Source organism: Hippopotamus amphibius, chromosome 7 (assembly GCF_030028045.1).
Source record: "Hippopotamus amphibius kiboko isolate mHipAmp2 chromosome 7, mHipAmp2.hap2, whole genome shotgun sequence".
NCBI classification, from domain to species: domain Eukaryota; kingdom Metazoa; phylum Chordata; class Mammalia; order Artiodactyla; family Hippopotamidae; genus Hippopotamus; species Hippopotamus amphibius.
In genome coordinates, this window is record NC_080192.1 from 113,376,576 (window position 1) to 113,402,203 (window position 25,628).

Here is a 25,628-nt window from a genome sequence, read left to right on the forward strand (position 1 = left end):
TTTAAAGTGTACAGTTCAGTGGTATTAAATACATTCACATAGTTATGCAGTCCTCACGACCATCCATCCCCATAACTTTTCATCTTGTAAAACGAAACTATTCTTCTTCAATAACTCCCTTTCTGCCCTTCCTTCAGCCCCTGGCCACCACCATTACACTTTCTGTCCCTATGATTTTGACTACTCTAAGTACCTCATATAGGTGAATCATACAGTATTTCTCTTTTTGTGACTTGCTTATTTCACATACCATAATGTCTTCAAAGATCATCCATGTTGCAGCATATTGCAGAATTTCCTTCATTTTTAAAAAAAATAAATGTATTTTTGTCTGTGTTGCAGCTTTGTTGCTGTGCGTGGGCTTTCTCTAGTTGTGGCAAGCAGGGGCTACTCTTCATTGCGGTGCACGGGCTTCTCATTGCAGTGGCTTCTCTTGTTGTGGAGCATGGGCTCTAGGCATGTGGGCTTCAGTGGTTGTGGCATGCAGGATCAGTAGTTGTGGCTTGCGGGCTCTAGAGCACAGGCTCAGTGGTTGTGGCACATGGTCTTAGTTGCTCCGCAGCATGTGGGATCTTCCCAGACTAGGGCTTGAACCCATGTCCCCTGCATTGGTAGGCAGATTCTTAACCTCTGTGCCACCAGGGAAGCCTGAATTTCCTTCATTTTTAAGACTGAATAATATTCCACTGCATGTACAGACCATAGTTTGCTTATCCATTCATCCATTAATGGATACTTTGATCACTTCCACATTTTAGTTATGAATAATTCTGCTATGAACAAGGGTGTACAAATATTTCTTAAAGACCCTGTTTTCAGTTCTTTAGAGTATATACCCAGAAGTGGAATTGCTGGGTCATATGGTAATTCTATTCTCAATTTTTTGAGGAACCACTATACTGTTTTCCACTGTGGCTGTACCATTTTATAATCCCAGCCGTAGTGCACAAGGGTTCCAATTTTTCCACATCCTAGCCAACACTTGTTATTTTCTTTTTTTTATTTTTTTGATAGTAGCTATTAGGTGTGAGGTGATAGCTCATTGTAGTTTTGATTTCTATTTCCCTAATGATTAGTAATGTTGAACATTTTTCCATTTGCTTTTTGGCCATTTGTGTATCTTCGTGAAGAAATGTCTGTTCAAGTCCTTTACCCAATCTTGAATCAGGCTGTTTGTTTTTGTTGTTGTTGTCGTTATTGAGTTTTAGAAATTCTCTGTACATATTCTGGATATTAATCCCTTATCCCATATAAGATTTGCAAACATTTTTCTTTTATTCTGTGCGCTGCCTTTTTATGCTATGAATTTTTTGTTGTTGAAAAACATAAGTTTAAAATTTTCGTGGTCTGATTTGTCTATTTTTTCTTTTTTTAATTAATTTTTTATTGGAGTATAGTTGATTTACAATGTTGTGTTAGTTTCTGCTGTGCAGCAAAGTGAGTCAGTTACACATATACATATATCCACTCTTTTTCTCTTTTTGTTACCTGTCCCAGTGCCCTCACATCTTAGAGCACTGACCATTTCTGCACTTTATTCCAATCTTCTTTTCTACACTGACTACACATAACGGTTTTTCATATCTTTTTTGAATGAGGATATGAATCCTTTTCTGTCATCCTGCTGGTTCTCTCAGTAAGGAGTTAATAAATATTTGACACATGTTCAGAAAAAGACCATATTAGCTACCTATGTCTCTGTTTCAAAAAGGATCCCCAAACTAAGTGACTTAATATAATAAAAATCATTTATTATCTCTGGGTGTTTCTACGAGTCAGAAATTTGGAAGTGCCTTGGTTGGACACTTCTGTCTGGGGTCTCTCCTGAGGTTGCAGCCAGGTGTCAGCGGGGGCTGCGATCACCTGTCTGAAGGCGGCTGGAGAAGCTACTTCCCAAGTGGCTCCCTCACACGCTGGCTAGCAAGCTGGTGTGTGCTGTTGCTCGGTGGGGATGTGTGACACGAGAGGAGCCCTGAGGGTCACCCACAGGAGGCTGGGAAGGAGCAGCCAGACCAGCAGGATTAAACCGAGAGGAGGAGGTGGCATCAAAGCCAAGGGAGAGAGGTGTATAGAGAAGGGCAAGCAATGGTATCAGACACTGCTGAGAGGTCAGACAACAGAGAAGCATCTGCTGGGTTTAGCAACAGAGAAGGAGGCTAGTTTTGAAGTAGTGGTGGAACTGGAGTCCAGGCTGCAGGCTGTTTGGAGGGTCTGTCAGAGTTAAGACTGGATCCCAGAAATGTAGGCTAGGGAGGCTGCTGGTTAGAAGAACCATAGACAAGGCCTAATACCGTGCCTGGGAAACGTCAGGGCACATTCTGAAAGACAACCTCAGTGAAGTCACATTTTGTTTCTTTACAATCACTCTGCTCCTGCCCCCACGCTGTCCTCTACCTGAACATACTGGGGCTGATTCTGAGCTTTGCCAGTTGTAGGTGAGAGGGAACCACTGTTCCAGGAGCTTGGCTTATTCTTCTTTGCACCTCTCAGAGCAACCAGCAGTTTTTTTCAAGTATTTGAACAAAAGATCCTTGCTTTGGTTTTGCACAAGTCATCACATCCTCAGTAGAATTCTATCACCATCTTCTCGGACAGCCCACCCAGAACCTCCTCTTATTTCCTCTGTTGCTCATTCTAACTGCTGAAAAGCCTTGGTCAGGAAAGGCCTGGTGACTCCCATCCGTGTCCCCACTAACTCTCTGGGCCCATGTAAGCTTGTGTCCAATAAGAATGGGAAGGGCCAGCTGGGGTTACACTAAAGGATCGTCCAACCCTAGGAAAAGCAAACCAGGAGAAACTGCACCCTCCAGTCAACCTCTGCACCAGATAGATAGTTCATCCCAGCTCCTCTCTGGGAAGTTCTTAGTGACAACCAGCTGGGTTATGTCCGAGGCTCTCAGTGTAGGCTGAAGCCACCTTGGTTTTACCAAAGGACTAGCTAAGCTAGTGCTCTTCAAACTCTAATATGCATGAGAACTGCCCAGGGATCTTGTTAAAAAGCAGAATCTGAGTTAGGAGTTGGGGCCTGAGATTCTGCATTTTTAAATATTTATTTATTTATTGGCTGCTTTGGGTCTTCATTGCTGCACGTGGGCTTTCTCTAGTTGCGGCGAGTGGGGGCTACTCTTCATTGTGGTGTGCGGGCTTCTCATTGTGGTGGCTTCTCTTGTGGAGCACAGGCTCTAGGCACGTGGGCTTCAGTAGTTGTGGCATGTGGGCTCAGTAGTTGTGGCACGTGGGCTCAGTAGTTGCGGTCCACGGGCTTATTTGCTCTGTGGCATGTGGAATTTTCCTGGCCCGGGGAACGAACCTGAGTCCCCCGCATTGGCAGGTGGATTCTTAACCACTGTGCCACCAGGGAAGTCAGATCCTGCATTTCTAACAAGCTCTCAGGTGTGGCTGATGCTGCTGGTCCTGAGACCACACTTGATTAGCCAGCCTCTGGGTGGTGTCCCCCACATTCAGCAACCACCAGAGGATCCCAGGGGGTCCCCAAAACAAATTCAGATGTTCTAGGATCCAAACGTTTCCAAGAACCCTGGTTTTCCTTTTATTATGATCCTGTATTTTCTTTTTCAGCCTCAAGCAGCTTTAAAAGCAAATAAACAGGCAGACAAAGCTCCTCCAAGTCCTGACCTGGAGGAGAGAAATAGCTTCTCCCCTGTCCACGAGAAAAGACTCAATTCTAGCCATAAGTTTGCCCCACGAGGCCAAAGAGAGAACAAGGCAGGGTTCACTGAGGGTCTCTGGAAGCTGCTGCGAGGCCTCGTGCAGGGCCTCCTCCAGGGCCTTCTCTTGTCGCCGCCCAGGCTCGGGGAAAACCACGCTGCTGGACGCCATCTCCGGGAGGCTGCGGCGCACGGGGACCCTGCTCGGGGAGGTGTTCGTGAACGGCCAGATGCTGCGCAGGGACCAGTTCCAGGACTGCTTCTCCTACGTGCTGCAGGTGCGCGCGTCCCGGCCCCTGCCCGCCCCTGGCGCCTGCTCAGCCGGCGGCGGCTGCCGACACTAACGCGTCCCTCCCTCGCAGAGCGACACCGTGCTGAGCAGCCTCACCGTCCGCGAGACGCTGAGCTACACGGCGCTGCTGGCCATCCGCAGCGCCTCCCAGGGCTTCATCCAGAAGAAGGTGGGTGCTGCCCCGGGGCCACCCAGGGGACCACGCCCCTGTGGCTTCGCACCCCCTCGTCCCTCCACTTGCCCATTCCTCCACTCCACTCTTCACCCTTTAAGAGTCTGGAGCTGCACTGTCCACTAGGGCAGGGGCTAGGCACACGTGGCTTTGGGGCACTTGAAGCGTGACTAGACCTAATTGAGAGCGGGCCTGAGTAAAATACACACCGGATTTTAGAAAATTAGGCTGGAACCACAGAATGTGAAATAGTAATAATTGTGAAAGTATTGGTTATTGGTCGAAATTGAAATATTTTGCTTGTATTGGGTTGAAGAAATTTTATAGCTAAAATTCATTTCGCCTGTTTCTTTTCACTCTCTAAAATGTGGCCACTAAAATATTTAAATTTTAAATATGGCTTGCATTGTATTTTTATTGGGTGGCGCTGTCCTGGGAGCTCTGTGTTTCAAAAGATATGGGTATTTTCCTCATTCATTTTGTCCTGCAGCCCCGTTGAGGTTTTTCTCAACTTTCCTTAAGGCATCTTGAAGGTGCCTCATCCACACTGGATTTAGTTGGTGAATTGTCAGCTCTTTCTAGGTTCTAATCTGTTTCTTTAAGTGGACCTGATTTGGAAGTAGCTGCAGGTAAACTCACAGGGACCTTACCTGCAAACATTGCCTCATTTCTGTCTGGGCTGGAAACACAACCAGGGACAGGTCTGTGTGCCACCTGCAAAGCAGGCACAGTTTCCTGGGAAACAGGCTCTCATCCTGCATCTCAGCTGAGGGGGCAGCAGACTCCGTTTTTATCAGGCACCTCTGAGCCTGTCACCAGGGAGTTATTCCTCTTGTCCCTGGTGCTGGACTCTCAGACAGGGCCTGGCAAGTGGAGCTGGGTCTGAACTGCGTCCAGAGTACCGGCAGGCCTGTGTGCTGTAGTGCTGGTCAGGAAAGGGCATTCTTCTGTTTCAGAGTCCTGGACGTGCTGGAGCATGGCTTTCACTCCAGAGGAACCTACAGGAAGGACCATAAATCCCACAGAATGAGGACTATCCCTGTTCCTCCCTGGAGGTTACCTTAGAGTGCTCAGGAGGCATTGCGAGGTTCTTGGTGTTCTACCAGCTCATACTCTGGGCTCCCGTACCTGGCTGGCATCCATCAGGCCTTGTTCGCACACATTATCTCATTTCATTCTGGCATCAGCTCTATGAGGGAAGCATCCTCTCTATCTTTCAGCTCAAGAATTGACCCCCAAGGAGATTAAAAATTAACATCTCAGACTGGCAGAGCTGGGGCGTGAACCCATGTCCTCTGGCTCCATCGTGCCTCCCTGGGCCCCATGATGGTCTGAGAAGACGGAGGTCAGAGTTCAGCTGGCGGGGAGGCACAGGCATGTCCACATGACTTAACTGCCCTGACAGTGAGTGACAGGTGAGCCCCTCTGTAGGCTTCCTGTCTGCCTGCTTTAATCTTGGCTCTAAAATGGGTGAGAGATCTCACAGGTATTTGGGTAGGAGAAATGAAGTCATAAGCAGATTCTTTTGAGATAATGACACGTTTACATCACATATCCCAGGGAGAGAATCTGGGAAAGTCACCAAACCTTTTCCCCTGAAAATGCACATATTTGCATAAATATTCAGGAAATTCAAGGGTACCTGCACTTGGGTGACGGCAAATTTGCCCCCTGTGAATGGTCCCTCTCCCTGGCAGTGGCAGCCCCTAAATGTCCTGCAAAGTTTCCTATCATAAAGTTCTCCCCATTTGAGAGTACTTTCTGAGCAAATCCAGTCTACAGGATGTAAAATTCTGACAGTTGAGGGAGAAGGAAGTGCCTGTAATAAGAGCAGAGCGCGCAGCAGATTTGCTTCTGTCCTCTGCGAACCTGAATGTATAGCAGTGGTTGATGTGGGCAGCCTGTGTCTGTTGGGCCATTGGCCAAACCTTGCGCTTCTTGGACCACTTGAGAACCCACACAATTTACTCTCAGTCCCAGCTCTGCCATTTGCTAGTGGTGTGACCTTGGGCAATCCATGGACCTCTCCGAGGATCCGTTTTCTTCTCTATAAAAAATAGAATAATAATGCATCTCTCCTGGAGCTGAGGTGAGGATGAATCCATTTTTGTGAAATCACGTAGATGGAGAGGATCAGTGATCCCAGTGATCCCAGTGGTCCCTTCCAAGACTCTGGGAATTCTATTCCCAATAGTATTTGCAAAACATGGGAGAGGCTTCTAGCCAGAGACATCTGAAATGGATTAAGTAAATATCTCCTTTCTGCATCCCTTCTGAGCCAGGAGGGGCAAGCTTTACTCCTTTCTTGCTGTTACAGAGCAGAGGAAGGGGACGCTCAGGAATCTGCCCTGGCTGGGGAACGCATAAACCCTGCCACGGCAAGTGAAGCTCAATTTCAGTATCCTTCTAATCTAATGGCAAGAAGAGGGCCTTCTTTTTTTCCAGAACAAATCATTCTGGCTTACTTATGCATTTTTAACCTCCTTGTTATCCCTTTGTATCTATTTCAGGTGTGTCTCTTTTGGTCAAAGCTTCATCTATTGATCCTATTCCCTGTCCCCTTTGGAACTTTGTTCCATAAATCATCCCCTGCTTTACTCCAACTTAGTTTGTCGTTGTTATTTTTTAATACTGTATTTCTCTTTTTGTTATAAAAGAAACACAATTTCATTAGAGCTGTATGGGAACAAAACTCATTACCATTTATAAAAATATTCTCAGTCTCTTTCTATCTGCTTTCCCCAGGGCCTTATGCAAATAGGGGTGCTCAGTCAGGGGAGGACCAGACATAGAGATTTTTGAAAGGGTCTCTGGAGAGGGGATAAGCTGAGGAAGGAAAGAGAGAGAGAGAGGGAGGGAGGGAAAAGGCCGACCTTCTTGATTAGAGAGTCAGTTAAGAGTTTCTTTAGTGATTACTGTTTTGGGGAGTTGAGTGAGGAGGGGGTTTCAGGGAGCTGCAGGGTATAAGATAAGCAGAGTGAGGAGAATTGGGGGAAAGGAAAATTTTTAAAGTGGCTGTAGGTTATAAACTGGGTCCCTTTTAAAGTCCTTAAAGAGATTCAAATAAAGATTGGCTGTATTTTTAATTACTTTTGATAGCTGCATTATATTTGATGCAAAACCACAGTGAGATTGGATCACATGGGACTCTAGGACTTACTTGGGTTACATAGGGGAGGCCAGGTTTAGTTCAAATTGGATTTTTTTTTTTTTACATATGAAACATTTATTACAATAAGGTTTCAAAAACCAAAGATTAAAAAATTAAGCTATATTGTAACTGTGACCTTTGGGGATTTTTCTGTATAGGCTGGACTGACTGTAGCATCTGAAAATAGGAGTCAAAAAATGTCTCCATTGTTTCCTACTGAATTTCCCTGAAGCAAGTAGAAGCAGTTTTTGTTGCTCTCAGGGCTTTTTTTTGTTTGTTTTTTTGTTTCAGTTTTATTTTATTATTTGCTAGAAAGACTTTTCAATATGCAAGTGTGTTTCTTCTGAGAGTTGCCCCAGTGTGATCTCAAGAGTCCATGTTAACTCCTTTGCTGGAAACTTCCTTTTCTTAGTTGTTGTATTCTTGAAGAGCCTGGGCCGTGAAGAGTTTGCCCAAGTTTTGAGCAGTGAACTCCTTGATGTTCTGGCAGTATGCGCAGAGAATGCATCCTGGCAGGGGGCTGGTGTGGTTTGAAGAGCTTGGACAGATCCTCCTCCGGGAGCGGGGGTTCTCCTCTCAGGCGCTGCATGTTTTCCTGCTGGTGGCGCTACTGATACTGATGTTTCTGCGGCTGCTGTTTACTCGTGTTCCTCATGTATATCTTGGCTCATTTCATCTACTCTGCCCATCAGCAGCTGGATGGTCTTCCCCAAATGATTGCTGCTAGCAAGACTGAGCAATTCATGTTTATCTGCTACAGCTGACTTCTTCTCAAGCTCCCACATTAGGACACTGATCAGATGTGAATTTTTAATTACAATCGGCACTTCTTCAAACATGTGCTCAAAGGTGATATTTCCCTTTTTCAATGCTTCGGGAGAAAAATCCTTCTCTTTACAAACTTCCATCAGTTTAGGAGTCAGTCTGTATGCCTTTAGTGAGAGAGACCCTTGGGCAGTTTTTATGGGATCGTGAATGAGAACGACAGATTCTTCAATGGCATGCTGGTAACTGAACTGAGAATCCAGAAGCGCCCGGGTGACGAACGAGCCGTAGTACGTGGACTGGTACCAGCCCACGTGGAGATGGTCGATGTTTACATGGCGAAGGCTCCGCATCATTTCCATCTGATATTGGACTTCATCAAAGTCAGCATCATCTTCAGTGTGCTGAGGGAAAGGAAAGCAGTTGGTAATTTCAAGCCTATCTTCTACAACAAGGCCCAAAAGCACTCCCTGAACCACCTCAGTTCCTTGTCCTTCTTCTTGGTAATGTTTGATAATCTTTAATACTACCACGCCATCTATCTGCACTTGTTTCACAGCTGAATCTCCAGACCCCCCTTTGCCTTTGCCTTTCCCTGCAGCGCCGGTGGTAGAGCTGGAAGAGGTGGTGGTAGAGCTGGTGCCTTCCTTGCGGAACGCCATCTTTCCAGCCAGACAGGAAAAGAGACGGTTGCTCTCAGGGCTTTTGAAAAAAAATTCAAATTATTTTAATCTGATACACACACACACATATACATATTACATTGTGATTTAAACCAGGTTGGATTCTATTGTAATAGATGTGCTTTCCCTAGGGATGTGGTGAGTCTGAAAGTGGCTCAAGGGAAGCGTGTTAGCTCTCTTGCCATCCTCAGCCCATCAATTGGGATAGCAGCCTAGCAGTGACCAGCCTTCCTGGGTGTTGTATCTCTTATAGGTGGAGGCAGTCATGACGGAGCTGAGTCTGAGCCACGTGGCAGATCGACTGATTGGCAACTACAGCTTTGGGGGAATTTCCCATGGTGAGAGGCGCCGGGTCTCCATCGCAGCCCAGCTCCTCCAGGATCCCAGTAAGTGGGACCCAAGGACTACTAGCTGCCGCCTGGCATCTTCCACATGTCTACAGACATTTTCAGCCCTTCCTTTACAGTCTCCATTTGGAAAGGCATTTGTGTGAAACTGAAGTCATTGAGGTTTTTCAAGCTGGGGACAATCCCATAGTTTCTGGTGCGATTCCATCATCCAAGTACAAGACAGCTCTTGAACTTGGAAGCACTGCGTTTGTGCTATGTTCGGTTAGGATCTTCCATGGATATGGGACCCTGCCCTTTCCCTCCTCACTTCTTACTAGAGCAGCACCACTATGTCTGCTCTGGAAAGCCAATGAGTTTTGGTGTGACTAGAAATATTTATGAAACGGACTTAAATAGGACTTAGTGATACAGGAATTAAAACAGGACTTTAGTGATACATGAAGAAGTATATATATTGGAAGGAGGGGTTATCAAGATGGGGTAGCCTCTCCTGCCTGGCTTGATCATTCTTCCCACTACCTGGGGAAACCTTGCCATTTATATACACTTGGAAGAGAACATAATACATTTGGATACTTTCTTCACATTGGGGTAGACCAAGACTGCCTGCTCTTCAGAGCAAATAAGAGGGATGTTCTTAAAAGCCTCTGTACTTTTGGGGTAGAAATAAGCTACAGTTAAACCCTCTAAAGCACCCAAATGCCTGCCCCATCTCAAACTTTGTTTCATGGGTCAGAGTTTTTTGCAGTGCAAAGACCCAGTTGGTGTTGGAAAGTGCTAGACATGAAGTAAGATTATGTCTTTTTAAAACTTATTCAAGTATAGTTGATTTACAATGCTGTGTTAACTTCTACTGTACAGCAAAGTGATCCTGTTACATATATATATGTGTATATGTACATTCTTTTTCATATTCTTTTATGGTTTATCACAGGATATTGAATATAGTTTTCTGTTCTGTACAGTAGGACCTTGTTGTTTATCCATCCTGTATGTAATAGTCTGCATCTGCTAATCCCAAACTCCCAATCCACCCCTACTCTAATCCCCCTCGGCAACCACAAGTCTGTTCTCTATGTCTGTGAGTCTGTTCCATAGATAAGTTCATTTGTGTCATATTTTAGATTCCACGTGTAAGTGATATCATATGGTATTTGTCTTTCTCTGACCACTTACTATGATAATCTCTAGGTGTATCCATGTTGCAAGATTTTGTCTTTTTAACCAGCCTCCTCTTAGCCTTTTAGAACACCTTGCTGCCAGCCTGCCATCCCTTGTTCCCTGTTAGGGTCCCCTGGTGGAGCCCAAATAGTCTTTAGTGCCACGTGAGAGGCCTGATCTGGTTGCTACCCCATCCCCTCAAGGATTAAGGCTGAAATGTGCTCTGGAGCTGGGAGCACCTCCCAGGTCAGGTGCTTCCTCCTGGGCTTAAGTTGAGGTACTTCTCACTGCACACTGTTTGCATGGGATAAGACAGCTCACTAAGGACCTGTTCAAAATTCTGAGCCTAGATGCCGAGACCAGCTCGGCGACTCGAGGTGAGTGACGGGTGCCGCAAGCTTGAAGAAAACACAGACACAGACTGAAGAGAAAGATGGGACCGTGGGACTCAAGACCTCTAGGATCAAGAGCCTTGCTGACTCATCCCACGTTGCTTTTATTGGTTTCTGGGCTAACACTCCCAGGTTAATCCCATAAACAATCAAAGACCTCACATGACTGGGGAAATTATCTTTGTTTGCCTCCTGGGTCCGATTTGAGCAGGTGTGGATCTGAGCTGGGCGTGGAGAGCAAAACAGCCCTGGGGGCAGGAGACCTCTCTCAGATATTGGGGGTCTGTGCCCCACCCCTGTCGGCCCCTCTGCGACTGTGCCTGTCTTAGGTTGTTCCTCCCTTGAGGAATCGTACCTGTCTCTGGCTAACCAGTCATCCTCCAGGGCCAAAAGGGTGATATAAGGAAGGCTCTATGCACCACCCCTGTTGGCCCCTCTGCGGCTGTGCCTGTCTTAGGTTGTTCCTCCTCTGAGGAATCTTACCCGTCTTTGGCTAACCAGCCGTCCTTCAGGGCCAAACAGGGTGATATGAGGTGTGCAGTGAGAAAGGGGCTGCGCCCCTAGAGACGGCCAACCCTCTGCCTATGCCCCCATAGTCTCCACGCCCCGCACCCTCAGCTCCTCCACTGCTCAAGCAGGACATTCTGAATCCCCTCGCTCGGCCCACATACTTTAACATTTTCAAGGTTTCAGAAAGGCTCCTGAATGTCTTCCCACACCTAGAGCACAGAGTGAAGGCTTGGCAGTGACTCAGATGTCTGACCTTTCTTTGCCTGCAGAGATCATGCTGTTTGATGAGCCAACCACAGGCCTGGACTGCATGACTGCAAACCAGATTGTCATCCTCCTCGCAGAGCTGGCTCGCAGGGACCGCATCGTGGTCCTCACCATCCACCAGCCCCGTTCTGAACTCTTCCAGGTGAGGAGTTGTCTCTTGTTCCAGCTCAACTCATCCCGGGTGGGTATATGTGTGCCGGGCTGGGTATCTCGGGGTAGAGGTTAGTACTTAAACCAGAGCAATTGGAGCCAAAATCTCCTGATATGGGAAGAGCAAAGTACGGAAACTCAGTTCTTTCAGTACCTACTATGTGCCAAATACCTTCCATACACTAGCTCATTTAATCCACACAACAGCCCTATGAGGTGGATACCAGTATTTTCAGTTTACAGAGGGGAAGAGTGAGAGTTAGAAATTATACAAAATTGAGCCAATATCACAGTGAATAAAAAGCTGGAATTGGCATTCATATTCCAGTTGGCTTACAAGTCTGTGTTTTTCCATTAAATCATATAGATTTCCTCCCAAAAAAATCTCACTTTAATCTCCCAGGATCCTTTTAGGGAGCTTATTATTTGCCTTTTGTAAATGAGGATCTGAGACTTAAAAAATATTTTTGTCCAAGGTCACTCACTCAGGGGCACTGCTGTGACTCAATCCCAGGTCCTCTGACGAAGTCCAGGGGCTCTCTATCCTAGATACGATGCTGGGTGCAGGTATCCACAGTGGCAACCCAGGCTGGAAGGAATAGAGATGCATTTTGAGCGGCTCTGATGGCAGCAGTAAGAGTACTGATGTATGGCTGAGACGATCAAAGGACTGACCACTTGAGACTTATTTTCCCTAAGGATGTGGTGACCTGATTACGCACTAACACTGTCTGTCGTTCAATCAGCTCTTTGACAAAATCGCCATTCTGAGCTGCGGCGAGCTGGTTTTCTGTGGGACACCGGTGGAAATGCTTGATTTCTTCAGTGGCTGCAGCTACCCTTGTCCCGAACATTCAAACCCTTTTGATTTTTATAGTAAGTTTTTCTTTCACATTCTCCATCATACATGTTTTTTAAACTTTATCATCTCAGACTTCTGCCCAGATGACACCAGCACAAGTGGGTTTTATTTCTGCTTTTGTTTTGGTGTTTTTACTCTTCAAAAGATTAATTTGGCCAAGTCAATTAACTTGCCGTAGATGACCTATCAGAATGAGGCGGGGATCTCTCTTGAAATGGCGCACTTCTGCTTTGTCAGAGAAAAATTGGCTGAACTTCTGAATTCTCCAGATAGGCCTATTGGGATCCTCATGGCCCTGCTGGTAGCTTTAAAATAAATATTTCTGATTTTATAGGTGGGCATTAACAACAGGTACTATTTTGATGAGATGGGGTGTTCTGGCTAGAACTCCTAAATCAATGATGAAACATATTAGCCATTGTGATTGTGTATATACATGCATTTAAAAACTCATGGGTCATTTTTTTTGTGTGGGAAAAAAATTTCAGTGGACCTAACATCAGTGGATACGCAAAGCAAAGAACGGGAAATAGAAACCTACAAGAGAGTCCAGATGATTGGATCTGCCTACAAAGAATCAGCAATGTATCGCAAAACCTTGGAGGATATTGAAAGAACAAAACACCTGAAAACATTACCAGCGATTCCTTTCAAAACCAAAGATTCTCCTGGAGCCCTTTCTAAACTGAGTGTTCTCTTGAGGTAAGCGCCTCACCCTGTTTTTAGATGGGTAGACATCCACTCTTAAAAGAAGAGCAATTACAACGGGGCTGTTTGGCTTTCAGGAGAGTGATGAGAAACTTAATGAGAAATAAGCTGGCAGTGACTATGCGTCTCGTTCAGAATCTGATCATGGGTTTGTTCGTCATTTTCTTCCTCCTGCGGGTCGGGGACGACGTGCTAAAGGGTGCCATCCAGGACCGCGTGGGCCTCCTGTACCAGTTTGTAGGTGCCACCCCGTACACAGGCATGCTCAACGCTGTGAACTTGTGTGAGTGCCCTACCCAGGAGGTGCGGCCCCCGAGGTGAAGGGGGGCTTCTCTCTCCCTGAATAGCTCCCTTCTCCAGCCAACACCTTGCAAGACTCCACCATTATAAGGGCATTTCTCTGAGCTCAGCCTGGCCCTCTTCAGGTTCTCTCTCGGGGGGCAAGGTAAATCGTGAATCACGAATAATTACTAATTCCTACTAATTACTAACACCTTAGTGGGAATGAGCTCAGCACGTGGATCTCCCTGAGGGTCTCTGAGGATCCAGGGAAACCTGAAGTTATGAGGAGCTGATGGGGCAGAGTTTGGGCAGGATTTTTACAAGATCAGCCCTGGTATCTTAGCCACTAGGAGGCACAGCCTATGGGGGCCTAGATGCCTCGCCAACTTTGCACTGTTCTTTTCAGAGCCTATTTTAGGACAGCCGGCACCCGGTTTTCAAACTCAGAGTCCAGAAGCAACACCTAGTTGTCTGTTCTGTGCCAAGGCCCTGCACGGAAAGAGGACCGAGTGCCTCGCATCACTCACTTGTATCCCTTTCGCACCTCGGTTCTTGAGTTGCTGACACCCCTCCCCCCACTTTAGTGAGGAGGATGTAAATTATGACAACTTTTATAGCCCTCTTGTAATTCAGGTAGAGTGCAGATTTCCCGGGTGGGGTTATGTATAGTTCTATGGATGGCAGGTCCCTGTTCTCCATGACTAGGGGGCCCCAGCTGATCCTCACCATCCAGTCCTGATAGACCTCAAGTTCAGCCTGGGCCAGCAACTCCCAGCCCCGCCCCCAGCTGTGTGGTGACCGGCTGTTCTGAACACTGCCTTCCGTGCCCAGTTCCTGTGCTGCGAGCCATCAGCGACCAGGAGAGCGAGGACGGCCTGTACCAGAAGTGGCAGATGCTGCTGGCCTACATGCTGCACGTGCTCCCCTTCAGTGTCATCGCCACTGTGATATTCTGCAGCGTGTGCTACTGGTAAGAAAGAGGGTGTCCAGCGGCCTTGTGTTCTCCCAGACCATGCCCCCCTGGGGTCCCAGGTGGCCAGTGGGACCTGTGGAGGGAGAGCCCCACGGTAAATAACTCCCTGCTCTCTGCTCCGGAGGGTCTGTCTTTGCCCACCAATGTCCAGTACAATATCCCATCCTTCAGGACAAATCGAAGACCCCACTGTAGGCCACAAGGGACCTGAGAGCAGACCAGCAAGATCACACGCACCAGGGAATGACATGTCCCACAGTCACTGAGGGGCCTGGCCCAAGGAGAGGGCTCTGGAGTAGCTGGGACCCAGGTGCAGAGGCAGCAAGTGAGTGTCCACCCAGCTCAGCGTGGCTCCTAGGCGGCTGTGAGCTGGAGCAGCAGCGCTGCCTGAGGTTTCACTGAGCAACCTGGGGTTGTCAAAGTTGGCCAAATGATCCAGGAGCAGATTTTTAAAGACTGCCATTTTTGAGTAAGGCAAGGTTGGTTGGAAGCTGAGAACCTTGTTCGGTTAGAACCTTGCTACTCAGTGGCCCATGGAGCCCTGTGTCAGTGTTACTTTGAGGCTCGTTTAACATTCAGACTCTCACGCCCGGCCCTGCTGAACTGGATTCTACATTTTACAAGATCCCCCAGGTGATTCACAGGCACTTTAAAATTTGCAAAGTACTGATTTTGAAGACCATATAGTATTTGTAAAACTGCCCATGAGAAAGAGTTCTGTATGATTTGAGAAAACAGGGCAGTTTTAAACTCGGTTCAATGTAAGCATCCGGGTCATGACTCTTCTTGACAAAAAGTCAGACACAAAAACACAGACTAGTTTCCAGTGGCAGCACAGCTGTTAGCAGTGTGGCAAATACTTTGATTCAATGATAGAAACATTTGTTGAATGCCTGCTAGGTGCCAGGCACAGTGCTGGGTGCAACCAGGGATTTAAAGGGGAGTAAACAGAAGGGGCTGCCCTCAGGCTTGCAATTCTGAACTGAGACAGCCCTGAAAACCAGTGTTTTCTAACTCTTAGCAGTCATCGGACCGGAACGTACTCAGTAGCAAAATCTGATCTGAACCGACCTGAGGTTCTTTGTCCTTTCCCCGTAGCAATGCTCCTGTTAAGTAGAAATATTAAAGGGCTTGAATACAGGTGGAGTCCTGGACCCCACTGCAGCAAGTATGGTCTGTGTAGTGTGAAGCCTTTCCCAGATCTGTCAATTGCCGCATTCTAAAACACATCTGGCTCTAAAGTATTTCAGATGATGGATTGTGGACATAAATGTATCTCCAGATGACTTTAATTCAAGGAAGTGTAAGATTAATATTATAAAGAAGCATAATTATATTATGCTGAGGAATATAACAACAAGAATGGCTAACACATATTGAGCACTTGCCTTTATGTCAGGCACTAAGAGGTTTAAATGGATCAATTCATGTAATCCTTGCCACCATTCTATAAAGATGGCATTGCTCATTATCTTTGATGAGGAAGCTGAGGCACCAATGGGGCATATCTCTGCCCCATTTCACATTCATCATCCCAGTGAATTACAAAGGAGACCAAGGGTCCGTTTGGTTGGGCGGGGAGAGAGACTCTTGGAGGCTTTATAAAGGAGAACTTGAGAGATGAGCAACATTTGAAAAGATGCAAAAGGAGCAAGGCACTCCAGGGCAAGAAGGAGAAGGGGCATAGGTTTAGAAGCAAAAACACACAAGACCTTTCCAGAGAAAAGATTCGGTTGTGCTATGGGGAAAGGAGGATTGGAAGGAGTAGTGGAAAGCATGAGTGGCAGCCTTGGAGCCTGGTAGGTGCTTGGAGGTGCTGAATGCCAGGCTAAGGGGCTGAAGTGAATTAGATATTGGGACATAGTGGAGGATTTCAAACCCCAGGGAGTGACTCATCTGTGTTGAACTCTGGAGGGTGAGGCTGGCATCACTTTGGTCCCAGACTGGAGTTCGGGCAGCGATGCTGGACAGCCCTGTGAGGAGCCTTGGCCACAGTCTGTGGGAAAGGCAGAGGCCCTTGTGAAGACAGTAGCAGTGGCAACAGAAAGGAGGGGTCACTTTGAGTTGCTGGGAAAGTATAATCGAATGGACTCAGAAACAGAATGGATTTGTTGGGGGTAAAGAAAGTCATAGATGATGACTGAGTTTTCAGGCTGGGGGAAGGGGAAGGTGACAGCATCCTTATCAAGTTTGCCAGGAAAGAGAATGGATTTGGTTTTGAATATGTTGCATCTGGGATGCTACCGGACACCCAGCTGGAGAAGTCAATCTGAGGTTTGGGTGATAGGTTGGTGTAGAAAGAAAAGGCAAGAGGAGTAATAGTAAAGACCTGGGAATGGATCCTTTAGGAGAGAATGTCAGAAAGGGAGGGAGCAGTCTGAATGTAAAATCTGAAGAGGCACATTCAGAGGGTGGGAAGAGGAAAGCAATCTCGTGACAGAGGCAGAAGGGTGGGCAGAGAGGCGGAGAGAAGCAGGGTCAAGCAGCGTCAGAGAAGCCAAGAGAGGAGAGAGTTTCAAGGAAGTGTAGTAAACCAATTAATACTGAAGAGGTTCAAGGAGGTGAGGCATAAGATTAGGAGGTCATTGGTGATCTTCCAAAAAAGAGCTTCAGTAGAATGGTGGGGGTGCAAGTCAGGTTTACAAGGGAATAAGGAGTGAGATGGAAGAAGCCGACATTTGAGAAGCATGGTGGTATAGGGTAGGATGAAGAGTGGGGCACTTGCTTAAAAGGTTATCAGATTCAAGGAATGGTTATTTTATGATACGGTAAGTAAGACCCTCAGGGAAAAGCATTAGATTGAAAGTAGATGAAACTATAGAAAAACTGGATAGTTCACAGATCAAGTTTCCAGGTTAGACCAAGGTAGGGATAGGGAAATCAGGTTACCATAGGATCAGGGATGCAAGTAGATAGGGTGAAGCTTGGTAAAGATAGGGGGAAGAGACAGAGACAGAGAAAGAGAGATGAAAAGTAGAGAAGATAGAAATTCACAAAATGGGAGGTGAATCCATCTGCTGAGCACTGTGGGGGGCAGAGTTTGAAATTCCCTGGGGAGAGGGCGTAATTTAAAGTAGAAGCTGTCATTAGCCATGACGGGACATGCCATTGGAACCCAGTAAACAATGAGGAAAAATTAGGAATCCAGGGGTCCAAACCCCACTTTGCCAGCTGAGGCAAAGTGGCAGAGAGGATCCAATTAGCATAGCTTACATGAGAGAGCAAGGTGCCCAGGTGTGGGGATTGGTAAGGAAAGACTAGCAGAGGGGAGCTGAGGACCTGAGGCAGTGAAGGCTTCGGGGAAATAGGAGACAGGAGGAGGCCATGATCAGAAAGGGCACTTTCAGAATCTGAAATTTTGGATGTGAAACAATTTTGAGTGACAAATATTTAAATACAAGACACGGTGAGTGATGAAGATTAGGTGGGTGGAGCCACTGGAACTGATCAGGTTACCTAATTGGGAAGCACTGGTGTTAGTGGATTATCAAGGTTAAAGACCTTGAGGATAATGATGGTGGACAGGAGTGCAAAACTGACCCTGGTCCAGAAGCTACGAGGTGAGAGAATGTCTTAAAAGTCCGAGGACTGCATTGGGGCAGAGAATTAATAGTATAAGCCCACACTAGTCAGAATGGCCATCATCAAAAAATCTAGAAAAAATCTACAAACAATAAATGCTGGAGAGGGTGTGGAAAAAAGGGAACCCTCCTGCACTGTTGGTGGGAATGTAAACTGGTACAGCCACTATGGAAAACAGTATGGAGGTTCCTTAAAAAACTAAAAATAGAACTACCATATGATCCAGCAATCCCACTCCTGGGCATATACCCTGAGAAAACCATAATCCAAAAAGAAACATGTACCAAAATGTTCATTGTAGTACTATTTTTTTTAAGTTTATTTATTTATTATTCATTGTAGTACTATTTATAATAGCCAGGATGTGGAAGCAACCTAAATGCCCATAAACAGATGAATGGATAAAGAAGATGTGGCACATATATACAATGGAATATTACTCAGCCATAAAAAGGAATGAAATTGAGTTATTTGTGGTGAGATGGGTGGATCTAGAGTCTGTCATACAGAGTGAAGTAAGCCAGAAAGAGAAAAGCAAATACTGTATGCTAACTCATATACATGGAATCTTAAAAAAAAAATGGCACTGATGAACCCAGTGACAGGGCAAGAATAAAGATGCAGATGTAGAGAATGGACTTGAGGACATGGGATGGGGGGTGAAGGGGAAGCTGGGACAAAGTGAGAGAGTGGCATTGACATGTATACACTACCAAATGTAAAATATGCAGTGGGAAGCTGCTGCATAACACAGGGAGATCAAGTCGATGATGGGTGATGGCTTAGAGGGCTGGGATAGGGAGGGTGGGAGGGAGTCGCGGGAGGGAAGGGATATGGGGATATATGTATAAATACAGCTGACTCACTTTGTTGTACAGCAAAAACTGGCACAACAGTGTAAAGCAATTATATCCCAGTGAAGAGCTTAAAAAATAGTATAAGCAAATTTTGTGATTTGTATAGGAGGAGAGGCAGATGGCCTTGAAATGTGCTAGGGAGGGGTAGATGTAAGACATGCCAACTCCTCTTCCTTACTCTACAAATGGAAGAAAGAGCAGCTATGTTTAAGGGTTGTTGAGGACATGCTATCACCAGGGAAATGTTATTTGGTGAAAGGAATATAAGGGGTTGAGGGGCATGGATATAGGGTAGCTTGTTTATAAGAACATGAAGGTCAAATCAATGGAGAGGGTTGGTGGACTAAAAGACAAGAATGCAATGGAGCAGGCCTGGGGAGGGCTAATTCGCTGGAGGATGAAAGTAGTGAGGGGTTTTCACACTGGCAGTAACCCCACGTAACAGGGGTGAGGTTCAGGGGAGGAGGGGCTGAGAAGCAGGTTGGGTGAGGCCTCAGCATTGGGGCAGCAGGCTAGCTAGGGTGGGAGCCGTGCCAGCCAGACGGAATGTGCTTGCTTATGGGGAAGCCTGGACAGTTCAGCCCTACGTACGGCAGTGGGTTGTGACTGTGCTCTGAGTATTAGTGTTTTTCGGTGAGAGCTGAGGAGCTGTAAAAAGGAAAAGGTGGGTCCATTGATTTGGGGCCAACAGAAACAATTTGCGGGACTAAACGGCCTCAAATGTTGGCCCTGTTCCGAAAAGGCCTTTCAAAGGGGAGTTGGCCTGCCCTGCAGACTCTCCCCACCCACTCAACCACCATGGATTTATTCGTAGAAGGCAAGTGTGGAATTCTTCTTAAAAGATAACCTTTGGAGAGGAACTAATGACCTTATGTTTTTCTAGGACTCTGAACTTATACTCCGAGGCTGCCAGATTTGGATACTTCTCTGCTGCTCTCTTGGCCCCCCACTTAATTGGTGAATTTCTGACTCTTATGCTGCTTGGTGTGGTCCAAAACCCAAATGTGGTCAACAGCCTGGTGGCCCTGCTCTGCATTGCTGGGGTACTCGTGGGCTCTGGATTCCTGAGGTAAGATCCCATAATTCAAACAATTTAGATTGGTATGATTTGATGTTAATGATTATGATAAGGCATTCCAGAGGAGAGCTGTGTGATACTGTGATACTCGATCACCTTACAGTCCAGAGCATTTATAATGCTTGCTAAGCAGTATTGCTTTGACTTTGAACTGTTCATTATTTGTTCAGTAAAATGTCTTCAGAGTGAGAATCAGGAAGTGACAATTGAGGCATGTTATCTATATGATTCACATGTCATAGGCCATTATAACAAGAAGGGGAAAACCAAGCTATCCTGCAGAAATTCTCACAGCCTATTACAAGCTAAATAGCATGCATTTAGTTCACTTCTTCCCTCGCACTGCTGAGTTTCTGTTCCAGCTCTCAATTCTCAGTTACTTTAAGGAAGATAGAATAGTCAGATAAGAGAGGAGCCTGCCGGGTAAAAGACTGCTCAAGAAAGCATCAGGACTAGAAGGACGTGTACCGACCATTAACAGTAATTATATCTAGGTGATATTTATTTTAATTCATCATAGTTTCCTATATTTTGTGAATTTTCTATAATGAAAAAGCATTATTTTATAATAAAAAATATATGTACACATACAAACATATTGTACGTTTAAAAAAAGAAGTAGCATGGACTTCCCTGGTGGCACAGTGGTTAAGAATCCGCCTGCCAGTGCAGGGGACACAGGTTTGATCCTTGGTCCGGGAAGATTCCACATGCTGCAGAGCAACTAAGCCCATGCACCACAACTACTGAGTCTGTGCTCTGGAGCCTGTGAGCCACAACTCTTGAGCCCCAGAGCCACAACTATTGAAGCCCATGTGCCTAGAGCCCATGCTCTGCAACAAGAGAAACCACCACACTGAGAAGCCTGCACAACTACAGAAAGCCTGCACGTAGCAACGAAGACCCAATGAAGCCAATAAATAAAGAAAATTTAAAAAAAAGAATAAAGTCCAAACAATTAGCAAAAAAAAAAATAGTAGCAGGAGCGTCGAAAATTTGGGAAGGGTGAAAGTGGTCTCAGGTAGGTGATGCGAGTGGGATCTAGTAAGTAAACTATGGGTCCCTGAGAAAATGTGAAGACAACTGTTTCTGTGACTTAAAAATGAAACAAAAAATGCTACTGAGCAGCTACTATATGTAATCATATTTATTTTTTTAATTTTTATTTAATTCTCAGAGCAGTGCATGTTCAGGTAAGAAAACTAAGCTCAGACTTGACTGCTCTGATCACACAACTGTAAAAACTCTCCCAGAAGGCTCCTTGGAGAGAGGACTGACCCTGGAGTCAGTCTTCTTCCTACCACTTAGCTGCCAAGTGACCATTGGCAAGTCACTTTTCTACCTAGTTTCCTCATTTATCAAATGGAGATAATGATCTCAGCCCCACCTGCCTCAAGGGATCATGAGACTCCAATGAGATCATCAACACTTTGTGAACTGTAGTGAGTTATTAAAAGGTGAGATATTAGAAAGCCAAGTGAGCTAGGCTTTGATCAGTCAAGGAGGATATGTTTTTACAGTGACACCATTACTTTGTAATTATCTATGTTGTTTAAGTGGCGTGTTAGCATCTATGAAAAATGCACAGATGAAATCCCCCCAGTGGCATGGAATCAAGCCAGGAAGTTACAGAACCAACATTCAGCAGCATCTCCTCTTTCTTACTTGAATCGTTATGTGTTCTAATCAGCCTGGCACTATTTCATGTATTTGATTTACAGGAAAAGGGGATTGACTGTTCTTAAGAGGGAGGCAGTGACCAACATTAACAAAATGCTTTTGGGCTCTTTGCCAAATCTCAACATCCCAAGGCTTGCCCTGGGCTCTGCTCCCATCACTGGGGTGAAACTCCACTCCCGAAAGCCACACCAGCTTCCTAGTCATTGAGTTTATATTTTTCCCTCAAGTCATCATCTTTCCTGCCTGGCTGCAACATTTGCCTCTTCCTTTATACACAAGTGGAAATAGCTTTGTTGTTCTGCTTACAAAATAATGCAAGTTCTTTTGGGGGAAAAGTGCACACAATGCAGAAATGTATAAGGCAGTAAGTAAAAGTTACCTGAAGTATCACAACCCAGAGCTGATTTTTGTTGTGTATCTTGCTAGACTTTTACATAATCTTTAATTAAAATGAGCTCATACTATTGTGAAGGAGTAAGGTATGTATGTATCTCTCCCCTTTTAACAATGTAATGTGGGTGGTCCCACATCAGTAAATGTAGATCTGTGGTTCCTCCCTCTCAGATGTACTGCAAGGATTTCTGTGACACAGCCTGGTTCTCCTTCTGTGTCTTTCCCTGATCCATTTGTCCCCTTCTGCCACCTGCACAAAGCCTGCCTGTCATTCCGTTGGCAGGGCGAGCTCTCTCTGAAAGACCCTTTTGTTGGGTCTCACAGCCCGTCACGTGCTGCTCGCTTTGCAGTCTTCCTTGGATAGACTGTCAGCCTCTTGAGGGCAGCAGCTGTGTCTTGTTCATCATTATAGCTCTTTGCAGTGGCTGGCCCATGGCCTTTAACTAATTGCAAAAAAAATTTGGATTGAGTGAATAAATGAATGGCTACTCTCTCTTCTTGGACTGCTTACACACTGGATCAGTCACCAAATGACGTTTTCTTCTCTGATGTCAAATCACAAATGCATGTGGAGCTTTTGTGTTTGCCTTGTGTGGTGCGGTACAAGATGAAGGCACATGGTTCCTATCTTACACTGTAGCCAGCTGGGCAGCCATCTTCTCGTGGCCATCATCCTATTCCAGGCCTTTGTTATCTCATCCTTGAACTTCTGCTGTAGCCTGCTCTTTTTTTTTTTTTGAATTTTTTTTTTAATAAATTTATTTTATTTATTTATTGGCTGTGTTGGGTCTTCATTGCTGCACACATGCTTTCTCAAGTAGCGGCAAGTGGGGGCTACTCTTTGTTGTGGTGTGTGGGCTCCTTATTGCCGTGGCTTCTCTTGTTGTGGAGCATAGGCTCTAGGTGTGTGGGCTTCAGTAGTTGCGGCACACAGGCTCAATAGTCGTGGCTCAAGGGCTTAGTTTCTCCGCGGCATGTGGGATCTTCCTGGAACAGGGATTGAACCTGTGTCCCCTGCATTGGCAGGCAGATTCTTAACCACTGCGCCACCTAGGAAGCCCCTGCCTGCTCTCTTTTTTTGCTGTTCCTACTCTACCCTTATTCTGGTCCATCCTACTTCCTGCTGCCATATTAATTTTCTTAAAATATTGACTGCAATGTGATCTTTATCACGGTCCTTCGATGTCAGCTGCCTGCAAGGCCCTGAAAAGCTAGTTCGTGGCTACCATTCCAAACTCATCTCCTACTGCTCCCACTTCAGGTCCTCTGCTCGAGCCTTGCTAATCCATCCAGCCCCACATGCCTGTGCTCATACCATTCTGCCTCCTAGAGTGTCCTTCCTCTTCCTCTCCAGACTCCTATCTGTCCTTTCTGGTTAGCAGCCTCTCAGTGTGGCTAAGTCAATTTTGTGCCTCAGAAAATTGGCAATAACTGAAAGTCATGGAGTTTGGGGATCACTAGGTGAGACCATAAATACTAAGTACAAGAATGTTGTGGACACGTGGTACTGGTTTTCTATACTTTGTAAGCACAAATTGTTTACCACTGTGTGTTATAGTCTTAAGGATATATAGTCTATGTCTCCCAACTACATTATGAGTCTTTAGGGGTAGGATACTTCTTTTGAGATTCCTTAAGCACCCAGAACTAGTGCCTTGCAAATAGAAAGAATTTAATACAGCATGAAGTTTCTCCTGAAACAGCTTTCACAACGAATGTCTGCTTGTTTTCACCATCCTTTTCCCCCTGTATTATAGTTTAGTTCTCACTTCATACACTAACTCCCTCAAATCTGTTTAATCACTAACACCCTCCTCTAATGTGATGTGTTATGTGTTTTCTTTTATATCAGTGGTGCTTACCAATAAAATTAGACACCAGTCCATCATCACGGGTGTGTTAAATTAAGGTTCCTACTATAATGGACCACCAAACTGTGATTAAAAATGATGGAGTGCTATGCTTACTGACTTGAAAGGATGTCTAAGACATGTTTGTTGAAAAAGCAGGTTAGGAAAGAGGATGAGTTGTTTAATTCCATTTATGTAAAATGTTATAAATACACATATTACATATATCACCAAAATGTTAACAGTAGTTATTTCTGGGCAGTGGTATTTCTTCTCAGTGTTGTTTGAAGTCTTTATAGGAAGCATAATTTTTATAATGAGAGATGAAAAACTATGTATATTCCTGTTGGGAAACATAAGGGTTGCCTTTCTTTTCATTTGGTAAGATTGTTAGCAGAACCTATTGAAGTTCATCTTTCTTTCTTTTTGCTTTTTCTTAAGAAACACAGAAGAAATGCCCATTCCTTTTAAAATCTTCAGTTATTTTACATTCCAAAAATATTGCTCTGAGATTCTTGTAGTCAATGAGTTCTATGGACAGAATTTCACTTGTGGTAAGTAATGTATTTTGGAGTTTATTTTTACATATTAGTTTGAAAAAACAGTTCCTTGAGGGAAATATATCTTTTAAGTAAAAGCTATATTGCAAAATAGATTTAAAACTTTTTATTGAAGAGTCTAAATTTTTCTCTGATTTTTAAAATAATCAGTAGTCAAGCTAGTCACTTGTCAAAGGTCAGTAGCTTAAGGGCATTCTGATGTTTTTAGAAAATGACAGACAACGTACACTGAGGTAAACTCTAGAATATGGAATCAGTTCCTATACCTACTGGCAGGCTGAAGCAGGCTGCAGTGGCTGCTTCTTCCCCCAAAACGTACAGAGTATGCAGCTGAGTGAAGCCATTTTTGGCAAAAATCTGTTCCCTAATCCCACAAAGAGGGCGGTGGGAGCACAGCAAGGCCCTCCTGCCCTTGGAAGTCCCAGGCCACTCTGTGAAGACACCTAAAGAACAGGGCAGAATTTAGTAGTTGTTTTAAATATCTTTAGGTGATAACATTAGTAACCTTGGGATAGTCAGTGCTAAGTGATCATAAATTTTATCAGTACTGTGGTAATGAATATATACCCCAAATGGAAACAAACCCATTTCCATCTTCAAGGCCCCCAGCACTGACTGTTGCTTCATCTAATAATGAATTCCTGGCTCTCTAAAGTATCCTTTATCTTCACGAAGAAGGGTACTTAGCAGAATGCTAAGCGTTTGGTGGGCATTTGATAAATACGTGTTGATTAGATTACCTTGCAAGTACCATATTTGACATTGTCAACCTTTTCCCTGGCAGGCAACTCAAATGGTTCCACGTCAACGAATCCAATGTGTGCCCTGAGTCAAGGAATTCAGTTCATTGAGAAAACTTGCCCAGGTGCAACATCCAGATTCACAGCCAACTTTCTGGTTTTGTATTCATTTATCCCAGTTCTTGTCATCCTAGGAATCATTGTTTTTAAAATAAGGGATTATCTCATTAGCAGATAGTGAAGAACATTGCCGCAAAATGGAACTTAAGCTCCTAGTTGTACATGATTGCTTTGAATTCTGAAATAAGAATGCCACATGATTCTTAATAGAACATCAAAAGACTTTTAACCATTAAGACTGCATCTGTGCCCCTTGGATCCATGCAGGCCTTGAATGCTATTCCTTGAAGGCCCGGAGGGACATGTGGTATTTGGAAATTGTGACTGAGCTGGCCCAAAGATGTAAATAATAATAATTCATGAAGTTATGGGAGCCTGGTGT

At 45.2% G+C, this 25,628-nt stretch overlaps 2 protein-coding genes across 2 annotated transcripts in view; one reads left to right on the plus strand and one right to left on the minus strand.

Annotated features, from left to right (window-relative positions):
• Window positions 1–25,369, plus strand: part of ABCG5 (ATP binding cassette subfamily G member 5) — a 29,658-nt gene extending 4,289 nt beyond the window's left edge. Inside the window, exons 3-13 of the mRNA XM_057741339.1 lie at window positions 3,810–3,946; window positions 4,031–4,129; window positions 8,985–9,117; window positions 11,414–11,553; window positions 12,308–12,437; window positions 12,912–13,125; window positions 13,209–13,414; window positions 14,245–14,383; window positions 19,709–19,894; window positions 24,268–24,380; window positions 25,171–25,369. Of these exons, the coding sequence (XP_057597322.1) occupies window positions 3,810–3,946; window positions 4,031–4,129; window positions 8,985–9,117; window positions 11,414–11,553; window positions 12,308–12,437; window positions 12,912–13,125; window positions 13,209–13,414; window positions 14,245–14,383; window positions 19,709–19,894; window positions 24,268–24,380; window positions 25,171–25,364 (1,691 nt within the window). The 3' untranslated portion in view covers window positions 25,365–25,369. The remainder of the gene's footprint in view (window positions 1–3,809; window positions 3,947–4,030; window positions 4,130–8,984; window positions 9,118–11,413; window positions 11,554–12,307; window positions 12,438–12,911; window positions 13,126–13,208; window positions 13,415–14,244; window positions 14,384–19,708; window positions 19,895–24,267; window positions 24,381–25,170) is intronic.
• Window positions 11,463–25,628, minus strand: part of DYNC2LI1 (dynein cytoplasmic 2 light intermediate chain 1) — a 60,474-nt gene continuing 46,308 nt past the window's right edge. Inside the window, exon 14 of the mRNA XM_057741341.1 lies at window positions 11,463–11,670. The gene's annotated coding sequence lies outside the window, so the exon portion shown is untranslated. The remainder of the gene's footprint in view (window positions 11,671–25,628) is intronic.